The sequence below is a fragment of the Ailuropoda melanoleuca genome, chromosome 13, assembly GCF_002007445.2.
Source record: "Ailuropoda melanoleuca isolate Jingjing chromosome 13, ASM200744v2, whole genome shotgun sequence".
NCBI classification, from domain to species: domain Eukaryota; kingdom Metazoa; phylum Chordata; class Mammalia; order Carnivora; family Ursidae; genus Ailuropoda; species Ailuropoda melanoleuca.
The window spans coordinates 12,488-36,725 of record NC_048230.1 but is presented as its reverse complement, the minus strand read 5'-3'; the positions used below and the strand labels follow the sequence as shown (position 1 = coordinate 36,725).

General features: G+C 53.6%; 1 protein-coding gene across 12 annotated transcripts in view; it reads right to left on the bottom strand.

Annotated features, from left to right (window-relative positions):
* ATP2A3 (ATPase sarcoplasmic/endoplasmic reticulum Ca2+ transporting 3) overlaps nt 1-15,903 on the bottom strand; it is a 33,970-nt gene extending 18,067 nt beyond the window's left edge. For 8 of the 12 annotated variants that reach the window (XR_004619700.1, XR_004619701.1, XM_034640863.1 and 5 more), the window contains exons 1-8: nt 15,632-15,903; nt 5,914-5,931; nt 5,562-5,644; nt 3,942-4,046; nt 3,615-3,753; nt 3,264-3,344; nt 3,087-3,172; nt 1,053-1,517 (exon numbers count right to left, since the gene is read on the bottom strand). Coding sequence is in view for 10 of the 12 variants with exons in the window: in XM_034640863.1 (XP_034496754.1) it covers nt 1,053-1,517; nt 3,087-3,172; nt 3,264-3,344; nt 3,615-3,753; nt 3,942-4,046; nt 5,562-5,644; nt 5,914-5,931; nt 15,632-15,749 (1,095 nt within the window). In the remaining 2 variants the exon portion in view is untranslated. The other 4 variants (XM_034640858.1, XM_019809078.2, XM_034640861.1 and 1 more) reach the window with 4 other exon arrangements.
* Nucleotides 15,904-24,238: the final 8,335 nt, after the last annotated feature.

Sequence of the window (24,238 nt, the reverse complement as noted above, 5' to 3'; positions counted from 1 at the left end):
AGTCCGTTTTCTTGCCTGTAGGCCAGCTTTGCCAAGGAGATAGTTCTTAGTTTCTAGAAATTGCCTTGTTGCACATTTCCAAGTCAATGGCCAGCTCAGCGCCCAGGAGGTGCTCAACAAATGTCCCTTCTTTCGTGCTCCCCTCCCTATTCCTGAGGGCAGCCCTCCAGCCAGCATAGCTCTCAAGAAGTCCAGTTTCTCAGCACCCCCTTCCAGCAAGTAAGGCCTAGAGTGTGTTTTTCAAATCTTCATTTCAGTTAAGGAACACTCTATTCAAATGAAGTCCTACTAGAGATTTTAGACGTCAGGGGCCACAGGATGTAAAGCTTGCTGGTGCCCCTTCCCCTGTGGCAGCCTCTAACGGGTTTCAAGGTTTTGGATACAGAGCCTGAGTTTCCCAGTGGGCAGATTACAGGAACAGAGGTGGGAGAGGGTCGATGGGGGAATCTGGGAGGCGTGGAAAACCAACAGCCTTCACCATTACCCCACTCACCCCTCTGCCCCTGCTATGGGCCTGCTGGAGTGTCACCCAGAATCCCAGGAGCATGCAGGCGGCAGGCCCAGGATCTGGGATTGAGTGCCAGGAAATGAATAATTCCTGCCCCAGCCCTTCCCAGGTCACTGGAGCTGGCATATCTGGTGATAGGCACCAACTGCAGAGTCATGGTGGAGCAGGACAGAACCTGGTTGGGTCCAGGTCCAGTCTGGCTCCGATGCCAAGGCTGCACTTGACCCTCTGCTGTGCCCTTTATCGTTGTCTATCAAAGCCTGCATACCCAAATTTTAGATGGAGAAACTGAGGTTCATAGACAGGCAATGACCTGCCAGGGCCCTACAGTGACATCTGGGTCCTAGTGACACATGTCTAGCCAGACCTTGCTGCTCTGCCGCATGAAAACCTGGATCTGCTCCCCACCATGGATCAACCCACAGGTTCTCTTCTCTGTCCCCTTGCCAAAAAGGAGTCAGGGGGCAGCCCAAAGAGGGAGCTCAGCCTGCTGAGCACCACCCAGTAACAGCGGTGGGACCCCAAGCTGGCTGCAGCGACTCACCCGGCAGACAGACATCTGATTGGTGGTGAGTGTGCCTGTCTTGTCGGAGCAGATGACTGAGGTGCAGCCCAGGGTCTCCACGGAGGGCAGGCTTCGCACAATGGCATTCTTGCGTGCCATGCGCCGTGTGCCCAGAGCCAGGCATGTAGTGATAACGGCCGGGAGGCCCTCAGGGATGGCAGCCACCGCCAGGGCCACGGCAATCTTGAAGTAGTAGACAGCACCACGGAGCCAGGAGCCACCATGGGCCGGGTCAGCAAAGTGGCTGATGTTGATGACCCACACAGCCACACAGATCACAGAGATGGCACGGGACAGCTGCCGCCCAAACTCATCCAGCTTGTGCTGCAGCGGCGTCCGCTCCGGCTCCACTGCCGCCATCTGACTCCGGATCTTACCCAGCTCTGTGTGCAGGCCTGTGGCCACTGCCACACCGAGGGCCTTGCCCGATGCGATATTGGTGCCCTGGCCGAGGGAGAGACGAGAAGGGCTGCTTAGCAGCCCGGCTGGGACCCAGGACCCCTGACCCCTTCAGGCTAGGGTAACGTTCTTATCCCCCTACTTGGCTTTCTTTTTCTCCATGTCACTTAGTGCTCCCAGACTTATGCAGCTATCTAGTACTGAGCTTTGGCTGTCATCCCCATGACAGCGTTAGCTCCACCAAGGCAAGGACTCGGTTCAGCACCATACCCCCAGTGCCTATCATGGGGCCTGGCACAGGAAGCGCTGGACCGATCCTGAGAACGCGAGGAACTAGCACAGCACAATGCCAACCTATGAAAGCGCCATGCACAAAAAGCCGACGTGGCCACACAGCAGTGCCAGGCTGACTGCGATCCTACGTCAGTCATCTGTAAATATTTACTGAAGAATCCAGAAAACTTGAGTTTAAGCCCACCCACTCCCAAGACCCTGGTAAATCCCTAAGTCCCGGCATAAAGGCTACTATCCCTGAGCTTCTGCATCCTCTCCTATCAAATGGTTCAACAAAGGAGCTGCTCTGAGGAGGCTAATAACCTGGTACCTCTTCAGACAGCTGCCCTGTGCTGAGGCCGGAGAAACAGTAGGTGCCACTGGCAACCTAAGCTTCTGTTCTGTCCTGAGCAATGCAACTTCCACCCCTCCATGCCCCCACCCACTTGCAGGCCCCTCGGCTAAGGAAATGACCTGCAGGAGCCCTGCAAGAGGGCTGCCATCTTCCTTAGAAAGCTGCCTAGTGACAGCTGCTGATGTTTGAGCATGCCCAGTAGAGTCCCCTCCCCTCTTCAAAGCAGCTTGTCCAAGGCTTCCATGCATCTAGGCAGGGTGCCTTAAGAACTCTGGGTGAATATTGCTTTCTCCATTTCTGTTCACTTCTGGGGAGGTTTTCTAGCCTTATACTTTGGTGCCCTGGGCCACAGCCAAATGGCCTGACCCATCCTTGTGGCTTCCGTGTTCAGCTTCAGGCCGGTTCTGGGCAGCCTGTAAGCATCAGTGGTTAAGTCCCTCTGAGGCCACAGAGGCATGTCATTCCCACCAGCGTCGAGCCCACCACTCTCCCTGAAAAAAGCCACTGGGTCCTGGCATCTTGACTTAGGGGATTGGTTTTCCCACCTGAGAAATGGACTGTTTCTGCCACCCTCCACCACTTTGGCAACCCTTATCTCTAGAGGATTCTCCATTGAGTGATCATGGGCTAGCGCTGTCCCTCTCCAGATTAAAGCAGGATAAGCCTAACAGGTAAGAGGAAAAGCTCTGGAGTCAGAATGTCTGAGTTCACATCCCAGCTCTACCATTCATGGCTGTGTGACCTGGAAAATGCAAATAACAAGAGTACTTACTTTAAAAGCCCTGCGAGGATTAAATACATGTAAAGGGCTTAGAACAGTGCCAGGCACACAGCCTTCAATAAACACAAGCTGTTACCAGTACTATAAATTTGTCCATATTGTCAATAATTGATGAGGTTCTATCTTGGAGGGCTTTAACTGATTAAATGTTAAAGTTTTTATTATCAGTGTCCAGACAAAGGCCCCAGCCATCCCAGGAACTTACAGAGAAGACCATGTTCTTCTTGTCCTGGTTCACAGCTCTGGGATCTGGGATGGCATCTGTGTGCTTGGTCACAGACATGGATTCACCTGGTCATGGAATCAGAAATGAGAAGCCCTACGTGAGGACACCCCCATCCCTGGACCTATCCCCTGCTCAGCCCTAGCCTCCTGGCCTCACCTGTCAGGATGGACTGGTCTACTCTCAGTGTGGTGGACTTGATCTCGATGAGGCGGAGGTCAGCGGGTACTTTGTCTCCCACTGTGGAGAGAGAGTGGCTAAGTGTGGCTTTGGGCAGGAGGGCTGCCAGGAACCAAGGCTAGGGCTGAGAGGCAGGGGCCTGGGCTGTGATCCCTGAGATAGATGCTGCTCCCTCATCTACGTTCTCCTTATCTGTCCAACGAGGTTTTGGCCAAAGAGCTTTGGAAGGAGCTGACAGCTAACTGCTCTGTGTATACAGCCAGAAAGATGGGAGCACAGAGAAGGATGGGCTCACCAGCATCACATAATGAAAAGAGGCCCCCAATGTACCTGCCACCTCCACGATGTCTCCAGGGACGATGTCCCGGGTGCGGACCCTCTGCACACCTTTGCGGTCTGAGCGGATCACCTTGCCCATCTCAGGCTCATACTCCTTCAAGGCCTCAATGGCACTCTCAGCATTGCGTTCCTGTAGAACATGAGGCAGGTAGGTGGTCTGTCCCCACCGGCCCTTGCAGGCTGATCCCTTGTAATGACACCCCTGGGGCCTGGGATGGAGCTAGAAGCAGAAGGACACTCAGTACTCTAACACCAAGTGGCGGTCACATGGAGCAGCTGGGAGACCCGAGAGCCCAGGCCCACCTCTGTGCCTCCTACCTGCCATACGCCCACGATAGCATTGGCCACAAGGATCAGCATGATGACCAGGGGCTCCACAAAGGCTGTTGTGGTCTCTTCGCCCTCCTCAAAGCAGGCCAGGACCTACGGAGTCAGAGCTGGTGAGTTGGGACTATGCTGTGGGCTAAGGTCTGCTCACCATTTCCTTCATACCCTGGGTCTGCTGTCTCCTGCTTTAGGAGAGATATCCCTGGGAAGCCCTGGGCTTGGAGAGGGCTGCTCTGAGGCCTTGGCTTATCTGTGGGTAGTGACTGCCACCGTCCATGTCCCACCCAGCCAACTTTCAGGATGTGGGGCACTTATATAGCTGGAAGTCTCACTGTCTGCCTAGTTGTGGTTCTCCAAGTGTGACGCCAGACTGCCAACCACAGCATCACCTGGGAACTTGTTAGAAATGCAATTCTCGGGGTCTATCTCAGTCCTCCTGTGTCAGAAACTTTGGGGTGAGGCCCAGCAGTCTATGTTAACAAACCCAGGTGATCCCGTTACAGGCTCGTGCTTGAAGTCCATTGGCCAGAGAAGCATAATTCCAGCCAGAGCTCAGGCCTGGAGGCAGAATACCTGGTTAAAGTCCTGTTCCCACCTCTTGGCCCAAGTGGGTACTTGTCACTCCCTTCCACAGGTCTCAGTGTGTCCATTTGAACTGTGGAGGGGTACCAGCACCATTTTGTCTCAGCTGTTGTAAGGCACCTGCACCGATAGGCTTTTTTTTTCTCTGTAAGAGTCATCAGTTTCCATAAGAACAGTTGCCAGGAAGGCCAGACACAGCTGGCTGAGCCCCTGCTTCCCTGCACTCCATGGTCACCAACATGAGGTCTCCTTCCCCAGGCCCTGCTGGGCACAGGGCCGAAAGCAGAAACTGTGTCCACCCTCATGGTGGCCATTTCCCTGCATTACCCTTGGATTTCCACTGCTCAGCCATCAGTGACAAGTACTGTGCCCCCTCCCCACAGCTCCACCGTAGCGCCATGACCCTGCAGGTCCAGGAGGGCTTCAGGCAGTAAGAATAGGGGAAGAGCAAAGGGGGAGCAGCCATAGACAGGCTGTAAGAGGTTAAGACCTAAATTCTTCTGTGAGGCACTGGGAGCCATGGAAGGGGCTCTCCATGAGGGACAATCTGGCAACATCTGGAGACTTTTGATTGTCACACCTGGGGAGCACCACTGGCATTGGTGGGGAGAGGTCAGGGGTGCAGCTAAATATTCTCCAGCTCACAGGACAGCCTCCATACAAAGAATTATCTGGTCCAAAATGTCAATAGTGCTGTGGTTGAGAAACCTTGCCCTAAGACAGGGAGGGGTGGGGATCAGACTTGTGCTTCTGAAAGCTCATTCTGACAGCCAGAGTGGAAGGGGACAGATGGGAGCTGGGAGTCCACTGTGTAGAGGCCAGGCTTTGAGGGTTCAGGCAAGGGAAGCTGAAGTCTTAGCAAGGCAAGGGAAGCTGAAGTCTTAGCAAGGCAGGGGGTGCACAGAGGCCCAGGGATGTACATGGCTGAGAGGACAGACCTGTGGTTCAGAGCCTGGGCCTCTGAGCACTGCCCCAACCTGGCTCTCCCTTCCAGGCTTTCTGATGCTGTGCGATGGGGGCCTTACTTACGAAGGAGACCAGGGCAGCCAACAGCAGGATGCGCACCAGGAGGTCCTCAAACTGCTCCAGCACCAGCTCCCACAGGGACTTCCCTGAGAACCGGAGCACCATGTGAAGCTTCGGTCCCTAACCGGCTGACGTGCCCCCATTCAGAGCTGGGACCACCGTGGAGACCACCTGGCCAACTCCCTCCCTACCATTCAACGAGCAAGAGCCTGAGGCCCTAGAGGCACAGGTGGGTGATACTGGAGGGCTCAGCAATGCCTCACTCTGTTGGGGAGAGGGAAGGACACAACCTGAAAGTGAAGGGCCCAAGGAGGTCACCTGGTGGTCCTGCAGCCCGCCCTGGCCCAAGCCTCACCTTCCTCAGTTGGGAGCTCTGCACGATCCAGGCAGCCACAGGAGCCATGAGGAAACAAGAGATAATTGAGTTATGCAGTGGGACTGTGGAGGAGTCTCAGCAGTCCATCCCGGCTGTGCCTACCCAGGCCACCATGATGGTCTAGACATGTCCCCACAGCTCTCTGAGGTCACAGAATGGATGGTCTGAGCCCAGAGGCTTCCATTCCCTCATTCACTTCACCCCACCCTGGTTAAGAAAGATCTGGTATGGCCTGGCTCACCTTTGGACAAGATCAGAGCCAGGAGGGCCCTTCTAGACCCTCCCCCATGTACGAAGGAGAAACGGAGCAAACTGGAGAAGAGAAGGGACTCCTGAGGTTACCAGGGAGTTGCCAGCTCCCCTGCACTACTCTTTCTCAGATGGCTGCACAATCCTATTCAATGATCCCCATGGCCAGGGCAAGGGAGCCCCTCCCTCAAATTGAGAACATCAGCTCAGGCTGTGCCTGACATACCTGCCCCTCCAGGAGCCCTGAGATAAGGTCTGTGGCACGGCCAGCCTGCCGAGCCCTGTTCTACCTGGGGGTTTCCTTTTGCACATGACCTCATTAGCCAGCATCCCAGGCAGCGCATAACCTGCCATGGTTCAGTTCCTAGAGGTTGAGTCTCAACTTGTCCCCTCCTAGACCCTCCACTCGGGGCAAGACCCATCCCACAGGCCCAGTCTGCCACCCACAGAACATTTTGAGGAATGATGTTCCCAAACACCACCAGGACCTGCTGTCACTTTGCAAGCTCTGTTTTTATCTCCTACATTCCCTGAAGCACCTGTTATTCCAGGCAGAGCTGGCTGCCTCAGTACCTGAAGTCTTTGAATCTTCGCAACAGCCTAAGGGGTGACAGGGCAGGAATGCTCACCCTGTTTCACAGGTGCAAAAACTGAAATCCAGAGTGGAAAAGTGACTGAACAAGGTCACACAGCAAGTAGGCAGGTCTATGGGATGGGGCAGGAGCTAGGCCTCAAAGGGTGGATTCCAACGGGCCTCTCTCCATAGGCTGAGTGTAGGCCCTGGTGAGGCCTGTCTAGGGCTCCTCCCGGACTGAGCCCACCTGAGACCTGCTACTGAGGACAGTCTCCAGGCCAGCAGCATTGGCATCACCTGGGAGCTTGTCAGCAATGCAGACTCCGAGCCTCTACCCTAGGCTGGCTCTCGCTTCCTCTTCCTCCTTCTTGACAAAGGTCCTTGTATCTGTGCACCTGTTTTTAGCTCAAGTATCTGCAAACATTTTTCCTGTGGGAGCTCTCTCCCCAGACCACCTGTTTGGAAGATCTGTGGCACCTGGCAGCTGAACCATGGAGAGTATCAAGCAGCCCACTGGACGGCAGGAATCCAGGAGGGAAACATATAACCTAAAAATACATTTTCTAGCATTTTGTCCCTAGTCCTATTTTAGGTAACAGCTGACATTTTCCGTGGAAAATGTAATCTCCAGTGTCCTGCATTGAGATTAAAATCAAACAGACTTTTTCCTTCTGATCTATTTAGGTGAAGTGAACAGGAAAGGCGGGGGGTGGGGGGCAGGCCTGGTTTTCTGGGCCAATTCTCCAATGGAGCAGGGTCCTTTAGAGGTCAGCTCTGCCATTCACCAGCCCTGGCACAGAACAGTTCCAACCTCATGGCACACATCAGCCTGCTTCTGCCATGCTCTACCCAGGAGAGACTTCTAAATCCCCTACCTCTGTGAATATCTTCAGGGCTCCTGACCAAAGGAAGAGTTTATCCGTAAGTCTCACCTGAATTCGTCCCGCTGTCTCCTTCACCCCTCCCCTCTGTCAGGCATGTAGACCCTAGGCCACTGTATAAGGGCATTTTTTCTGGGCAGGGTCAAGGCCTGGGGTTGGGAAGCATGTCACAGGGCACACATAGCAGCTCCAGTTCCCCCCACGCTACCCTCTGCCTGTCTTGGTGGTCTCTCAGGTTCTCCCCTTCCGCATTCTGACCCAAAAATCTGAGTCAGGATCCACTCTTTGGTGGTCATTCGTTCCCCAGATACTTCTGCTTCTTTCCACCTTGTGGGCACATAGTAGGACTGCATTTCCTGGCCCTCATGTGAGTTACAAAAAGAAAGATGCACGTTAGTTCTGGGCAGGGACACTAACATGGTGGCGGGAGGGTCTTGGTTTAGAAGGGCACTGTCCAGTAGAACTTTCTGTGATGATGGAAGTGCCCTCTGGCTGCACTGTCCCACACAGTAGCTACTAACCGCATGCAGCTAATGAGCACTGGGAATGTGCTTAGTGTGACTGAGGAGCTAAATTTTAAATTTCACTTAATTTTCATTCATTTAAATGTAAATAGCCACACAAGGCTAGTGGCTGCATATTGGACAGTGCAGGTCCAGAGCTCTTTGTCCCTCTGCCACAGTAACCAGCAACCTGTGCGATGCTGTCTGCTCTGTGAAACAGTCACATAGTACAGGAGACACAAAGCCCCCAGATGACATGCCGTTGACATATGTATACAGAGCGAGCAAGAAATGACCTGTGTCGTTTTAAGCCATTGAGACATGGGGTTTGTTACTGTAGCATAACTGGTACCCCCTTCTCCCCAGACCTAGCCTCTACTACAAGGTTCCCCTTCTAACCTTACCCACTCCCTGGGAAAGGCTCAGCCTGCCATGAGGTCACAGAAGATGCCCTGCCTATTCCTGCACGTGCAGTGCACATGCTTCTAGTCTTGTCTAGCAGCTGGCTCCCTGTGGGGTCCTGAACCTCATTTGGAAGATGGGGTAACCAGCCCCACCCTGAAGGGCTGCTGTGAGGATTATCATCATTGTTAACGAGAACCACATTTACTGAGCACCTACTATGTTCCAAGCAGTGTGCTAAGGGCTTTACCTACATTATCTCCAGAGGTGAGTGGGGAGGGATCATATGCAGAGCATGTAAGATGGTCCACAGCTAAAATAACTCTAGCAGAATTATTAGTGTCAAGTGTGCCAGATGCCATCCTCCAGTGTGTTAACTCCCTTGTGATTCTCAGACAACCTGAGAAGGAAGATACAAGTATTATTCCCATTTTACAGAGTAGACAACTGAAGCACAGAAAGGTTGAGTGACTAGTTTATGGTCATATAGCTGGAAGGTGGCAGCTTTGAAGTTAGGTGGTCTGGCTTTTGGCCCCCTGCTTGGCACCTCCTGCATTAACTAAGCTGCTCTGCCTTCCCACCCCGCCCCACTGCCTTCACTGGCCAAAGGCACCCGAGAGAACTTGGCATCCTACGTCTTGATTGTTAGGCTGGATGCCCTCATCCCACCAACTAGCTCACCCCTCCACCGTGACCCCAGAGCCACTAGCCAAAATCATCCCTGCCCAAAAAGGCGCTGCTGTCCTCACAGGTGGATTTTGTGAGGGTTTTCTGTCTGCTCAGGCCTGGTCTTCTTCAAACTGCAATCCTACCAAGACCCCAGACAACCCAATTTTCCCTTCACATGACGGGGTCCCAGGGCCATGGAGGAACTAGGAGGGGCTAGAAGACTAGCAGCAGCTAGGAGAGCACCCTCCCAGCCTCTCCCCCAGACGCCCCTGTTGATGCTGTTTCCCGGTTGTTATCCTAGGCCTGCATGTGGGGGTGGGTTGAGCCCTCAGCAGTGCCAGATGCCCCATTTGTTAAATGGAGAGAATGGCCCAGTCCTGCCCACTGCTTGGTGCCATTTGCCAGGCTGTGCAGGCAAAGACAGTAGTAGGAAGCGCTGCCCTCCTTACATCCCAGCTGGGCCAGCCTGACGGGAAGTAGCCCCCACTATTCTTCTGAAATGGTGTACCTCTGGACCTCTCACATGGTGGACTCTGCCAGACAACCCCTGCTCTGGGTCACTGATGCCAGACTGAGCTGGCCCACACCCCCAGATATCCAATGTGGGGCTGGCCTGGAGGGGTCTGGAGTTAGTCTGTGGGTCCTGGGGGGCAAAAAGGAGTATATGATCAGAGAAGCTTCATGGTTTAGAGCAAGGAGTCTGGCCCAGAGGGCTAAGTTCATGTCTTGCTCTATCTCTTGATAGTTCTCTGGCTATGGACAAGTCACTTAACCCCCTCTGTGCCTCAGTTTCCCCATCTGCAAAATAAGGATAATAATAGTAAGTCCTCTTAAGTTGTTGTGAAAATTAAATGACGTGCTATTCATAAGGTGCTTAGCACATGTACAGCACATGGTAAATCCTCAATAAACATTAGCTGTAATATTAGTTATTAAGCTGTAAGCTCCATGCCGGTAGGACTCTGTTAGGTGCAGTGTCTTCAGCACCTGGAGCAGTGCCTGATATATAGTAGGCACTCAATAAAGATCTGTGGACAAGTGAATGACCCCGCCTCTGCCCTACCCATGGACGTCAGTGGCCTTTCTTGGCCTGCAGAATAAAGACCAGCCTTAGCCTGGCCTTCAGGGCCTTCCTGGATCTGCCCCAGCCTGGCCCTCCAGAATCCTCCTATATCTTAGGCATATGTCCATCTGTCAGCCAAGCGAGATGCCTCAGAATTGCCACCACGTTCCCTGGTTTTGCTAGAGCTTTTTCCCCCTCCAAGATTTTGCTCGGGCCATTCCCTCTACGCACAGTACCCTTCCCTAACTCCTCATCTAAACCCCAGCCTTTCAGGAAGGCTTCCTGGGAAAGCCTCTCCCCCTATCACCCTGCCCTTCTTTACCAGTCATCAGTATCGGGGCCACCCCCACCTGACTGGAGCACTTCCAGGGTGGGGAGGGGCTGAGTCATCCCTGGGTCCACAAAGAGCCTCACAGAATTGTTTGTTCAGTTGCCCCACGGTTCAGGTAAAGGCCCTGGGCCCAGAGCCTAGAGCCCAGGAGAAGTGGGGTGCAGGGCCAAGGCTGCCCCAGACTCCGTGCACCACCTGCTCCCCTAATCTATGCTCTTGACTCCTTTCTCCTCATCTCAAAACACTGGAAACTGGTATTTCAACTTCTAAATATTGGTTCCACTCTGGAGAGGCAAGAGCTCACGAAGGTCTTCCTCAAAGGTAAGTTTACAGAGCAATTAAATCACCACTTGCAGAGTCAGGGAGAGGCCTTCACTGAGCAGACCCCACCCAGTCCACCCGGCCCTGTCTGGGTCTCAAGGACCTACCTAGAGTGGACAACATGGCCCTGCTCTCAAGGGGGCCTTGGGAAGCAGCTCTCCCAAAGCAGGGGCCTACAGCCTACATGGCTGATCTGGCACTAGGAAACCCTGGTAAAGGGTCTGCTGTGCCAGCTGTGCTGTGGACAGACTCAGCCCTGCCTCAGGGAGCTCTTGGTACTGGGGATGCTGCTCCTGGGAGGGGGCTCTAAGGCTGTCCAAGAGGGCCAGTGGACATGAAGTCTAGGGTGAAGCCTGAAAAAGCTGTACCTCCCAATGCTTGCAGGCAAGCCACACCTCCCTCAGATCTAAGAATCATTTCACATCCTGAAAGGCCTTTAGGGGATCTCTTTAGGGGTTCCATGTCTGCACTGAGGAGGACACTGAGGCCAAGGAGGGACAAGTCTTCCTGAGGCCACGCAGTGAGTTGGACCACTCAGACCTCATCACCTCATCCTGCCTGGCCCCACACCCTTTGGCCAAGTTTCCAAGGGCCACACATCTGTATTTCCTGAGTTCCAGCAGCCAACTGGGGTCTGGGCTGAGGGCAGGAGATAAGGCCACAGCCCAGATACCACTGGCAGTAATCTAAATCTGGCCATCCCTTCCACCTACAGCTCTGGGGCCGCTGTATCCATTACACAGATGGACAGCATGAGGCCCAGGAAGGCAGGGTCTGGTTCCTGTTAGAGACCTACCCCCAGCTCCCCAGAACAGGAACAACCCCAGACCTTCTGGGATCTTGCCTGACTCCCACATCACTGGGCTCTCCGGGGCCATTAAGTGTTGGCGCACTTGGGAGGACAAGCCCAACACGGTTCTGCCTCTTGCTTTGGCTCACGTCCAGCAAAGGTGACGGTCTGTTCAAGGACACAAGGAAATCACATGGCTCCTAAATATATGGAAAAATGCCCAACCCGATTTGTAAACAGTGAAACGTGAAGTAAAACTGCTATGACCCTTTTCCATCAGATTGGCACAAGTCAAAATGTCTGGTAATGCACTGTAGTGTGGTTAGGAAACGGGGTGTCAACTTTATGAAGAACAACTTAGCAACAGCTGTCAAAATTTACACTACACATGCCTTTTGACCCAGCAATCCCACTTCTAGGAATTTATCCTTTGGCGATATTGACAAGGGTGTGATGTGGGGACAAGAAATGCCTTGTAACGTTGTGATAGGAGAAGCTACGAACAATCCAAGTGCCCTCCAAAAGCCAGGCAAAGACATACTACAACAGCCACATGAGACCCTGCATAGCCACTAGGAAGACTGCGGATGTCCCATATGGCAGCATCTCCAGGAGTGATCACCATGGAAATGAGGGGCAAAACAGCACTCACGATCATTCCCTTTCATGTAAAAAAGATCACAGATGACAGATCCAGACGTGCATGTACACGGCATATCTTGGGAAGGAGACACAAGACACTGGGAACACTGGGTGGTTGGGGACAGGTCTAGGGAGACTTGGCTGTATCTTTTGTACCCTTTGAATGTTGTACTATGTGAACAGTTTTATTCAAAAAATAAACTGAAAGGATGTAGAAAGCCTCCGGAGTCAGCTGAGTCCTGGGCACCTCGGACCTGCAGGGAAGGTTGTGCTCACGAGAGGTGCTGCGCCAGAAGCCTCCCACTCACTGCCCTGTTGGGGTTTCAGAGGACACATCTAGTCACTGGGGTTGAGATAGGCTGTGTTCTGTGTGTATGAGGGACTCCCGGCTGGCATACTCACTGTCCGCACTGCTGAGCCCCCATCCTCCAGCTCTGAGGAAGGAGGAGGGAGAGAAGGTGGGAGGGCAGGATCCCCAGTCCCTGCTTTACAGCCTCCCTTCCTCCATCCACAAGCAGAATTTGCAAACTTCAGGGCTTAAGCAAATGACTTCCTTGTGGTTTCCAGCACTAACGACCTTGCAGGTGCATAGGCTCCTGAGGTGGGGGAGGACACTAGTCCCTGGGGTGTTTCCCCACACCTGTAGGTTTGGCCTACCCTACCACCCAGCTGGCCTGGAGCCTGGCCCAGACTCTTCTGCTACAAGGAGGGATGGCTTGGTGTGCACAAACAATTATAAGCAACCCAATGACATGGGTCCTATTGTAGCCTCACTTATGATGAAGAAATCAAGGCAGAAAGAGGAGAAGTGGCTTATTCAGGATTACACAGCTATGAAGGGGGCAGAGCTAAGGTTCAAAATTTTGTCAGCCCTACCCCAGAGATGCATATACCACTCCAGGTCCCCTAAGAGGGAAAGACCTCCCTAGTGCCTGTAGAAACTTCAGGACATCCATGCCTCCACCTCAGCTGGGGCTAATCAGAGTGAGAGCATGATGCAGGAAGGGGCAGCTGGCTCCCCTCTCCTCACCTCTCCTTCAGGACTTCCAGAGCACTGAAATGCTTCCTGAGGAAGAAGCCAATCAGTGATCTGAGGGATCTCTGGGGCCCTGTGAGGCTGGTGGCATTGCAGACATAGCTACTGCCTAGCTGGCCCGCTGCTTAGCACAGCCACCAATACCATGGGCCCAGTGACTCCCTTGTACAGACAGGAAAAGGGAGGCTAGAGAGGGACAGGTACCTAGTACCAACTCTACCAAGTACTGTGTGACCTCGGGCAAGTTGTCTAACATGCTGGTGACTCAGTTACCTCTTCTGTAAAATGGGAATGACAACAGTTGTTTTCGTAGAGTTGTTTTGGGGAATAAATAAGAGATGAAAGTGCCAACAACAGTGCCTGGCACATAGTAAGTGCTCAGTGAGTGCTAACTTTTATTATTACTACTATCAAAGCACAAGGGAACTAGGGGAGCCCATCAATGGCCAGGAGAGGGTGCATTCCACCCCTGAATGCACATCCACCTCTCTGGGGACCTATGCACCACACCAACATCCTTATCTATCACCTCGCACAGACGCTCAGTGGCCTGCTCACCCCAAAATCCCCTTACCTACACAAAACAACATGGGGGAGAACTAGAGGCTCCCCCCTTCTCAGGCAACCCCTCTGCTGGATCAACGAACACATGGGAACCAGAAAGAAGAGGTATGTTGCCCAGGAGGGGACTCTCCCTCCCGTGGAGGCAGAACCAAGGGCTGGGTCTCCAGTTTTCCCTGGGAATCAGGACTCCCAAGCTGGAGGCCACAGTAGCACAGAAGAGGCTGTGGAACCCCAGACCTGCTGCCCTGACCCCCATCCCCACCCCAGGGATGGGGGACAGGTCCTGCTGCTTTGTTCTTTTGCAGCAATGACACCCTCCCTGCCAAGTCACTAATGGAGGATATTAAATAATATTTATCTCTCTAGTTCCTCCCACAGCTCAACTAAATATAGCAACTAATTTTTTTGGAAAAGGATTTCTGTTCCAGAAAGATAATATTTATATAAGAGGTGGTTTTCATAAGCCAATACAAAACCCAAAGTTCCCTTTCTGACAGCTCTTGGTAATTTTCAAGCCATCCCTGAGCAGTGAGACGCTCAGGCCGGACGCTTTCCCCTCTGGCTGGCTGGGATCCCTGAAAGGGTGAGGCCCCAAGTCCTAAAACAAAGTGGGTCCAGGCTGCACTTTGGGGATGGAGGGGACATTTCCATCTGGATCCCTAACGTTGTGCCCAGTGCCCTGGGGGTGGATGAAGAGGGTGGCAAGTGACTTGAGGAGGGGAAGTGACTTGAGGAGGGGACCTCTACATCTTCCACCTTCACAGGGCCTCCAAATGTGGCCAGGGCCACATCTGGATAGTACTTGGTACTTGCTGTGCCTTTTGGCAGACGGAGAATCCCAAACTCCTTTGAAGATGAGGAAGAAATGATGCCACTTCCACCCAAACAGCAACAGCAGGAGGGCTTCCTCCCTGCCCAGAGATGGCCAGGTGCTGCTCCAAGTCATGCAAGAGGTAAAGGCCTTCCCTGACCCTGAGTGAGGGCCTGCATCTGCCTCGCCACCCCCCGCCCCCCGCCCCAAGGTGGGTCTCCTGCCTCAGCAGTTCAAAGCCCCCACCGACTCCCACCAGCCACATCCGCCTAGGGTTGCAGAAAGAGGAAGACCTGCGGGTGGGGGTGGGGGCACCAAGGCTGCCAGCTGAGAAGATGCACCCTCTGGGTGTTTTACTGATCCCTCAGGGAGACCCTCGGGGCCAGCTGGGAGGCTAGGTCTCAAGTCCCTGACTCGTCCCTAGCCAGCTGATCTCGGCCTATCCATTTGCTTGACGCGGGCAGGTTGCAGTGCGGGGCCACGACCCAGCGCTGACCGCGGAGAGTGGTGGATTCAAGCTTGCGGGAGTGGACAGGGTCGCGGGTGTACGTGGGAAGCGCGGAAGGACCGCACAGGTCCCTGGGCCTGGGGGAAGGGAGCTGGGAAGGGGAGCCAGGCGTCAGGTCTCTAAACCCGGAAACCGCCCAACCCCCAGCGAAGGTGGCCGCGCAGCCCGTCCGAGTGCCCCAAGAGCATCTGCAGAAGTTTCCGGAGCTCTCGCTTCCTGCCCGCCCGCGGAGACCGGGGGCTGTAAGGGGGGGGTGGGGGGGGAGGACCGCTCCCCTGTTTCGGCGTAGAGGAGTAAACTGAGACTGCGGTGCGTGCGGCCCCTAGCTTCCCCGGCCAGGCCCGCGCTCTCACCGTTGGGGCCGTAGCGCTCCCGCGCGCCGGACACCTGCTCCGGCCTCAGTCCGCTCTCGACCGTCACCGAGAAGCGGCTCAGCACGTCGGCAGCCGGGAGGAGGTGCGCCGCCTCCATGCCGCCCGCCTGATTTTCTGCGCGGTCGGCACCGTCGAGTCCACCTCTTCGCGGGCTACTGCGCGGGGCGCCGGGAGCTTGGGCCCGGGCGAGCGCCGCGCGAGGTCATGTCAGCGCCGGGACCTTCCCCGACGGCAGTGGCTGCCGCGGCGTCGGAGGCTCGCACCAGGATGCAGCGCCCCGGGCTCCCTCCCCTGGGCGGGGCGGCGCGGAGCCCGCCCCCGCACTCACACCTCTTCCGGCAGCCCTCGGAGATTGCGGCCGCCCCGCCCCCGCAGCGCCCAGGCACCCGGAGGCTGAGCCGCCCTCCCATTCTGCGGAAGAGGGAACTGAGGCAGCCTGCGAGGAGCGAGCCCAGCGTGGCCAGGAGGGGTCTCAGCCCCCGTCCGCAGAGCTCCGGGCGCCCCCCGGGGCGGAGAGCTGCGGCGGGCTGCGGAGCACGAGTCTGTGAACTGCCTTCTTTTGAGCCTTCCTGGGCCCAGGGAGGTGGCAAAATAGAGGTGTCCATAGAAGGGCTTCCTACTCCCGAATTTGAATTACGCAAAGGGTGATCCTGGATCTAGAGAGAACCCAAAAGCCTGTGAATAAGTGTATCTACTACGGAGGAGATTACTCGACATTTTCTTTTGAAGTCTGTGCTTCATCTCTCCCAAATTTTCAGCAATGCACGGTTGTTCCTCACGCAACGGAACCTCTGACAATGAATTGGTATGTGAGAAAGAAAACCAGTCTTGTTACCTTGGACTCATACCCTCCCCCCAGCAGGAAATGTAACTGCCTGGGTGGGCGTGGGGCTCCCTAGAGGCCTGAGGGGGTGGGGTGGAGGCCTCTGGCCAGGGCCCCCAGGGAGACTGATCCTGAGGCAGGGATGAGGAGGGACTGAGGAACCCCCATTCCAGCGCTTTGCTTTCTGAGTTCCAGCTGCTCTATAGGGGAGACAAGAGAGAGGACTGCAGGTCAGGGAAGCAAGATGTGGGAAGGCAGAAACCACTCACCCCACCAAAAGGAGGAGCAAAGAGAGCAATCTACTTCAGGCAGCTTTCAGCTTCAGACCCAGCCAGTCTCATCCCATGGGCCATCGTACCCCCCACCAAGCTGGCCTCTGCTGTCTTCCGCCTCGGGGACCCACCTTGGCGGCACGAGGTCATGGATTCCAGGATTGAACCCACGCAGCCTAAACCGTACAGTGCCTCTGCGGCCAGAAAGCTTTGCCAGGAGCTGTAGATAAACACACAAGCCCCAGCTGCCAGCCCAGCCCCTGGCGGCTGACCCTACCGAGACCACGTGTACCCCCAGCTCCTGATCTCTTCCTCCCAGGAAAGAACTGTGGTCCTCCTCCTCCCTCTCATCTTCACTATGCCTCCTTGAGCACAGAGACACTCCGTGAGTGTATGCTTTATCTGCACTTGAACAAACAGCTAGTGGCCAAAGTGACCTGGTCACAGGCATGCTGTCCAAAGGGCAGGCCTATCCTCCCCACCTCCCAGCTGCCGTGTACAGAGAAGTTCAGTCCTAGCATCTGGTCCCAGCTCTTTCTAACTCCCTCACGGGACATATGGTTGGCAGAATTTACAGTCTGTCTGGCAGTGGGTGTGCCTGCCTCACCTCACCTGGGGGGGCCACGGTGGAGCATGGGGGAAAGGTAGGTCTTAGAAGGATTTAGACGTGTGAAGAAGAGGGTGTTGCAGTCAGAAAAAACAGCCTGTGTCGAAGGTGGGAAACCTCAGCTGTGTGCGAGAGACAGTGATTCAGTCCCTCAGCATGGCTGGATCCTAAGGAGCATGAACACAAGGATCAGGAGGGTAGGTCAGAGAGAGTGGGCTGTGATACTGAGAACCTTCATTGTCTGTATAATAGCCTGGATTTTATACTGAAGGCTTTTTAAACAATAAGAGATGGAGCTTCCCCCAGAAGGTTTTGAAGGGGGGAGCAGAGGCTGAAGGGACCCTGCAATCTTCTTGACAAAAAATGAGGGAGTGTGAACCAAGGCAGAGAGGGCTGCGATGGACAGGATCCAATAATGGATTAGATTTAGTAGTGAGACACAGGAGTCATGCTAACCCCCAAGTTTCTGGCTTCAGTAGCTGGTTGGGTGAGGGGTTCAGCCGATCGATGTGGGAGGAGGAGTCAGGGGGTGCATTTGGGGCCATGAAGAGCCTGGGGGACTCCAGGTGGAGGTGTCTAAGGGCAGCTGTGTGTTTGGGGCTGACGGAGGATACCTGGGAGGCAGCCTGAGCTGCTCATGTAATCCCCTTCCCCAGCTAAGTGGCCAGGGGAGGGCCCTGAGCCAGGAGTGGCTCAACCATAGGCAGGTGAGCTGAGCCAGTCATACCCTCTCTTGAGAGCTTAAGGGTTGAGCAGGAGACTATATCCAGGGGGCCATGGGTACTTGGACTAGAGTTAGAGGGCCATAGTTAACATCATCTGAAGTACAGCAGTGGGAAAGCAGAGGGGAAAACCAAGTCTACATGAAGCAAGAAATTGAGTCAGGATACCATGTAGTTTCAGAGAGAAGGAAAGAGAGGCAGAGACAGAGACTGCTTAATGGCATCCAAGTTCCTCAGAGCTTCCAGCGTACTTCTGCCCTTGGCTTCCCAAGATTCCACAGGATACAATTGTGTGCACTTTGCAGAGACCTACCTTTATTTGTCACAGTTTGAGTAGGTTTTGTCTTTTGCAGCCAAAGGGCTGTGACTAGAGTCAGGCCCAGCTTTGAATTTAATCTTCACAACAACGCTGGAATAAGTACTACACAATTATTATCCCCATGCAGGGCAGGCTATGTGGGCACACAAACTGTGTGGTCCCACAGGGCCTGATGCTTGCTTAATGCTCTGCTATCATTGTCTTGAAATTCTTAATAGTTTTATCTCTGAGCTTCTGCTTTGTAAGTGAAGTCAGCAGGGCATGCGCGTGAGCAGTGAGGCTATGCCGAATGTGCTGTCCCATTCAAATATAGAGTTTGTGATGCTCCGTGAGCTAGGAATTCCGGTGGACTCATGGGAGTTCATTGAGACTCCAATCAAATATAAAGTAAGTGTGTTACATCTACGACTGAGTAAGTGGGAGTGCTGACCACCCTGAGAGGCCATACTTTCCCTTTGAACCAGAACTTGCTTCAAAAGCAAAAAGAAGGCAGTAGTAATCCAAGAAACACTTCCTTACTCGTGTTATTTCCCAGCATTCACCAACCACTTATATTAGAAAGGATGCCCTTAGAAGAAAAGGGAAAGAAAGGGCAACCCAGAGTTCCCTTTTCTTTTTAGTACATCCTTGCTCATGGGTGAGCCCAGGGGCTAGGATGTGCTCATATCAACAAGTGAAATAAAAGCAGTGGGTAAGTGTTGTGCAGTACTCCCTCTGTTCTGGTCGAAATTAAATAGATATGCACGCACAACAGAGTTGCCCAGTGGAAGTATGCTGGGCCCACATATGCACATACAAGCTATGAAATACAATCGGTGTCATTTTAGTGATTGCATGTGTGAGTGAAATGCTCTTAATTTGTCATTTAAAACTGGCACCGCACAACATAAAGAATGATACAATTCAGGCTAATAATTTAAATTTTGTATTTTTCTTTGCTTAGAAGAGTAAAGAGAAAATAAAAAACCCTATCATAACCAGTAAAGCAGAGACTGCAGAAGAAAGGAAAAGCTTTCTATTTTAGTACCTTCCATGGCACGTCCCCCCCCCCCGTTTTTTAGACAGGGGCTCCACATTTTCATTTTGCACTGGGCCCTAAAATTATGTTGCCAACCCTGTTGTCATTTCATAGACAAAGAGAGGCTCTGAGAGCCTAGGTGACTCTCCATGCGCACTCAGCTGGGATTCAAACCCCAGCTACTCTAACTCCAGAGCCCAGGCTCTTAAACACCCGGCCAGCCTCTCCCAAAGCGCAAGCTGAATGGGACTTTGATGAGTGGAGAAGGGTGTTCTGCCTGCACCATTCTCTTTGCCTCCTCCTAGCCCACCTTCTCTCTCACGCCTCCTCCCTGGCCTCCCTGCCTCCGGACTTTCCTCTGCATATAAAGATTGCCTGACTGAGCTGGTGGTTTCATTATTTCATCCCTCTGCTCATGAACCTTTTTTAACTCCATATTACCTGAAGGGTAAGGTCCAAACTCTTCAACTCAGCAATCACAGACCTTTACCAGTTGGCATAACCAGGTAAACTGGTCTCAAAATTCTCCAAACTGGCCCTGCACGTTCTAGTTGTCTTAGACTGTTCTTCTAGCTCCTCTCCCTAAACTCTCTCCCTACGTTGGAAACTCGTTTTCTTGGCTACCCCAGCCCTGTGTTTTTACTTTCTTCCCTGCACAGTTTTGACCAGCTCTGAATGAGGCCAGAGATTCTCCCTCTCTCTCTCCCTCCTTTCTAAAATATTTATCAAGGAACTAGCAAGTATCAGAGACAGTGCCAGGCCCTGGAGAGATGGTCCCTGTTCTCCCTGAGCTCACTCCCTCAGTCATTAATTCCAAATAACCACACATAGAAACAGACTGCGGAGTGGCCATTAGAGTCTTGAGAACATGGCAGGGAGGGGGTTCTCCCAGTTAGGGAGTTCAGGGGAGGTCTAGGAAGTGACACTTCTGCTGAAATCTGAAGGAACAGGGGAGGGAAAAAGCCTGTGCAAAGTAGGCTTTGCTGTGAGATCTTGGGGGCGTGTGCCGTCTCTAGGCCTCAGTCTCCCTATCTATCATGTCAGTGCTAGCTGTGGGACGAGGGCCTGAGACAGCACAGTTCTTAGAGGAGACAGAGAGTCTGGGGTTGCCCAGCCACTGCTCCACTTTGGTTTGTAAATGGGTTTGACTCAAAATGCAAACAGCCCTAGAGACCGGGGAACCACACTTCCTGCTCACCAGGGTCATGCAGGCCTAGCGGGTAGGTGTTCCAGCTCTCTGAGACCCTGCTGCTGAGCACTGATTCTAAGTCTGCTGTCTTATCCTCCTACCCCCATCCACTTGGACAGCCCCCCTCTGGAGGGGCAGGAAAGACTGGCTCCCAGCTGTTGAGACTGGGAGATGCTCCTGTCTGATACCTTCCCTCTGACCCCAAGTTCTTTTGTTTGATCTTTCAGGCTTGGGGACCCCATGGAAGCCCCTGATGCACCACCACCAGTCCTCCTGGGCCCCACCTGGCTTGGAGCCACTTGTGTAACCTGTGTCCTCAGCCTCTCCCTGTTCTCTAAGATGGGGACCTCCATCCTCTCAGCTCCCTTCAGCCCTGCCCCTCAGAGGGTGTCCATATCCCTCAGCCCACCATTCTTCCTCTCACTACTTCCTACCTCCCGTGGTTGCCACATGGGGGCCACATCTAGTTCACTGCACACAATAGGAAGTTTCTTGCCTCTGAATCTTGGCTTACATTGTCCCCTGTGCTTGGAACACCCCTCCATCTTTTAGTGCTCATTGCTATTAGTCCTTAAGGCCTGGAAGNTTAGTGCTCATTGCTATTAGTCCTTAAGGCCTGGAAGCGCTTCTCATCGCTGAGGCCCACAGGACTCTGGTAGCCTGCATGGCCCCATCAAGCTCACAGAGCCCTGGTGTCCATCGTCTGCCACTGCCCTCACTGTACGTTGATGCTCTTGAGGTCAGGGATCTGGTCTGACTCACCTTGGTTCCCAGGAGTTGTCAGGAAGGGTGTTTGAATGACAGGTGAGGCAGGAAAACACCAGAACCTCTTCCTGGGATGGGAGCATACCTGATCTTTGAGGGCTGGAGAAGTGCAGACCTGTCAGTAGCAGGACAGAACAGGCACCCAGGGCCCCTCAGTTGGCCCAGGACATTTAGATCGTTGCATTTTGGCCTGAGGGGCCTCGCCTGCTTCCCCTTGCATTTACCTCTACAAGAACACCCTGCACAGGGTGGGGGTGGGGTCTCTGGACCAGGCTGCCCACTCCTCAGCTCCTTAAGGCAGCTTCCTGTCCTTGCCACCTTATCTCCCCGGCCAGGCTGAGGAGAGGAAGTTGTCCTCTCTCTCCCAGTGGTGGGCAGAGACACCCCAGACCTCAGGAAGTGGGGAGCATATCATGTGAGGATGTCTGTTCCTTCCAGACCTGCCTCCTCTTGCTACTTCTACCAGATTTCTCTACCTAAAGCAGCCATGCTACTTACTCTCCGTTCAAGTGCTTTCCATGGCTTCCTATGGTCTTCCCCCATTAAGATCAACCCCTCAGCTTGCCATCCTTATCTTGTGCTCCTGCTCCCTCAATACCTTAAACTTAGGTCACTTTGACTTATCTTCTCCATCCTTGCTCCAACAATTCCTCCCTCCTTGCCTTTGCCCATGCTGTTACGTGTTCTAGGAAACTAGTTTGCTTATCTTTATCTAAAACCTCCTCACTCTTCAAATGCCTTCTCCAGGGGACACCTGGGTGGTGCATCGGACTCTCGGTTTTGGCTCAGGTGGTGATCACAGGGTCAAGAGATCAAGCCCTACATTGGACTCTGCGCTCAGTGCGGAGTCTGCTTGGGATTCCCTCTCCCTCTCCCTCTGCCCCTCCTGCTCATGCTCTCTCTCTCTTTCTCTCTCTAAAATAAATGAATAAATATTTTTTTAAAAAATTGCCTTTTCCAAGAATTCCTCCTTGACCCCTTGGGAGCCAGTGACCTTGTAACCCCCAAGTGGCCTATTTGTGTACTCCTCCATATTTGCCTGAATTCTCATCTGCAGCATCCAGCTGTATCCCTCCAGAACAGGAGCTGCATCTGAATCATCTCAAGGTCTCTACAGGGTGGCCCAGTCCATAAAGGTCATTAGAAAGTTGACTTCTAGATTGGGAATCTCCTGAGGCCTAAGCTGAGTCTTAGTGCCTGGCACCTATTCTGGTACCTTAGTAGTTACCATGTACCAAAGATACTGGTTAAATGAACAAGGTTCTAGCAAATGCAGCAAGAGATAAAAGAAATGAGGTAAAAATACTGGAAAGTGAAAGAATGAATACGTTAACATCTATGAACTGTGACATTCTCACCATAGGATGTATCAGAATTAGCATTCCCATTATATGGACAGGGGCTTAAGGCCCAGCATGGTCACATAGTGAATTGAGTTCCCTCCTAGCTCTATGCTTCCTTCTTTGCTCCAGTGTCTGGCACAAATGCAGAGCCTCTCAGCTAGTCTTTGGTATGCCTACCAGCACCTTGGTCAATGAGGCAAGAGGACCTGCCTGGCAAGGAGGGGGCTCCAGCTGTTCCAAGCCATGCCTGACCAGTCTGCCTGCAGGGACTCAGCTGGTAGTGGGTTGTAAGAAGATAAAACACAAAACCCTTATTTGCCTTGTAAATCATTATACTCAGCCAGGCTTATCAGCCTGAGGCACAACTTGAAAAAGAATCTGGGACCTGGGACTTGCTCCCTGGTATGGAGAAAGGGCTTTAGCCCAGGGGCACCTGAGGGCAAGGCTTGTCTTGGTCAGTCCCTTGGAGGTCCATTCTTGCTACCTGTGTGCAGAAAGCAGGGGCTGCTGGTTTAGCCTTGCCCAAAGGGTGTCCCCAGGCCTAGGGCTGGGCTACGGGGGCTAGTCAAGTCCTCCAGCAAGGCTGGGCCCTCCAGGACATCACCTCGGTCATAGGAATCTGAGAAAGCCCCTTCCCCTCTGGACCCAGAGTCTTTGTGCAGTGGGGGTGAGAGAGATGATATCTGGAACTCACAGGAACCCTGGTGGGAACTTGCTCACACTGCCTACCCAGAACCCAAATCAGGACAAAGTGGCAGGAGACTGGATCCTGCCCTTGGTTCCCACACTGGAGGCAGAGGAGAAACTGAGGTCTCTATTTGTGGGCCCCTCACTTCCTGTAGCTGTGGTTTCAGTGGCAATCCCGGGCTGTTCTTTACCCTCTCAGGGCCCAACTGTCCCCACTTTCCCTCCTCCGTGTATTTTTGGGCCTCTCATCAGCAGTGCCAGGTCTCCGCCCCAGTGTTCCCTGTGTGGCAACCAGCCCAACTCTCTGGGGATATCCTGTCATTGTGGCCCAAAGCCTAGGCATTGAATCTTGCCAAGTCAGCCTGAGTACTCTGGGTCCCTTCCAGGTCCCCAGGTGGGGCCCACAACCCAGAGAGGTTAAGGAAATTGGCAGAGGCACCCAGATCCCCAGTATGGCAGACCCAGGCACTATGCCCAAGACAGCTGACGCCTGGGCTGTGGCCAGCCTCTGGGGAGACACACAGGCAAGGCTCGCTGCCCTGTCGCCAGCCCTATGGGTGACCTTGGCATGTCCTCTGCTTCTCCCGGCTCCTTCCCTGAGGCCATGACTTATGGAAGACCCAGCCCAGGCCTAGCAGACCAGGGAAATCTGTGTGACCCGTGAGTGTGGTTACTCCCAGAGTTGATGGATATGCTGGTATACTCAACTGACCTCAGGCTGGCTCTCTGTATGGTGAAAGTGAGAGCATGGGAAGGGAGCTTCAGGTGGCTTCCATCTCTTGGCCTGCAACAACCATACTCCATGAAAATGCTCAAATTTGCAAGTTGAGCTCCATTTGCC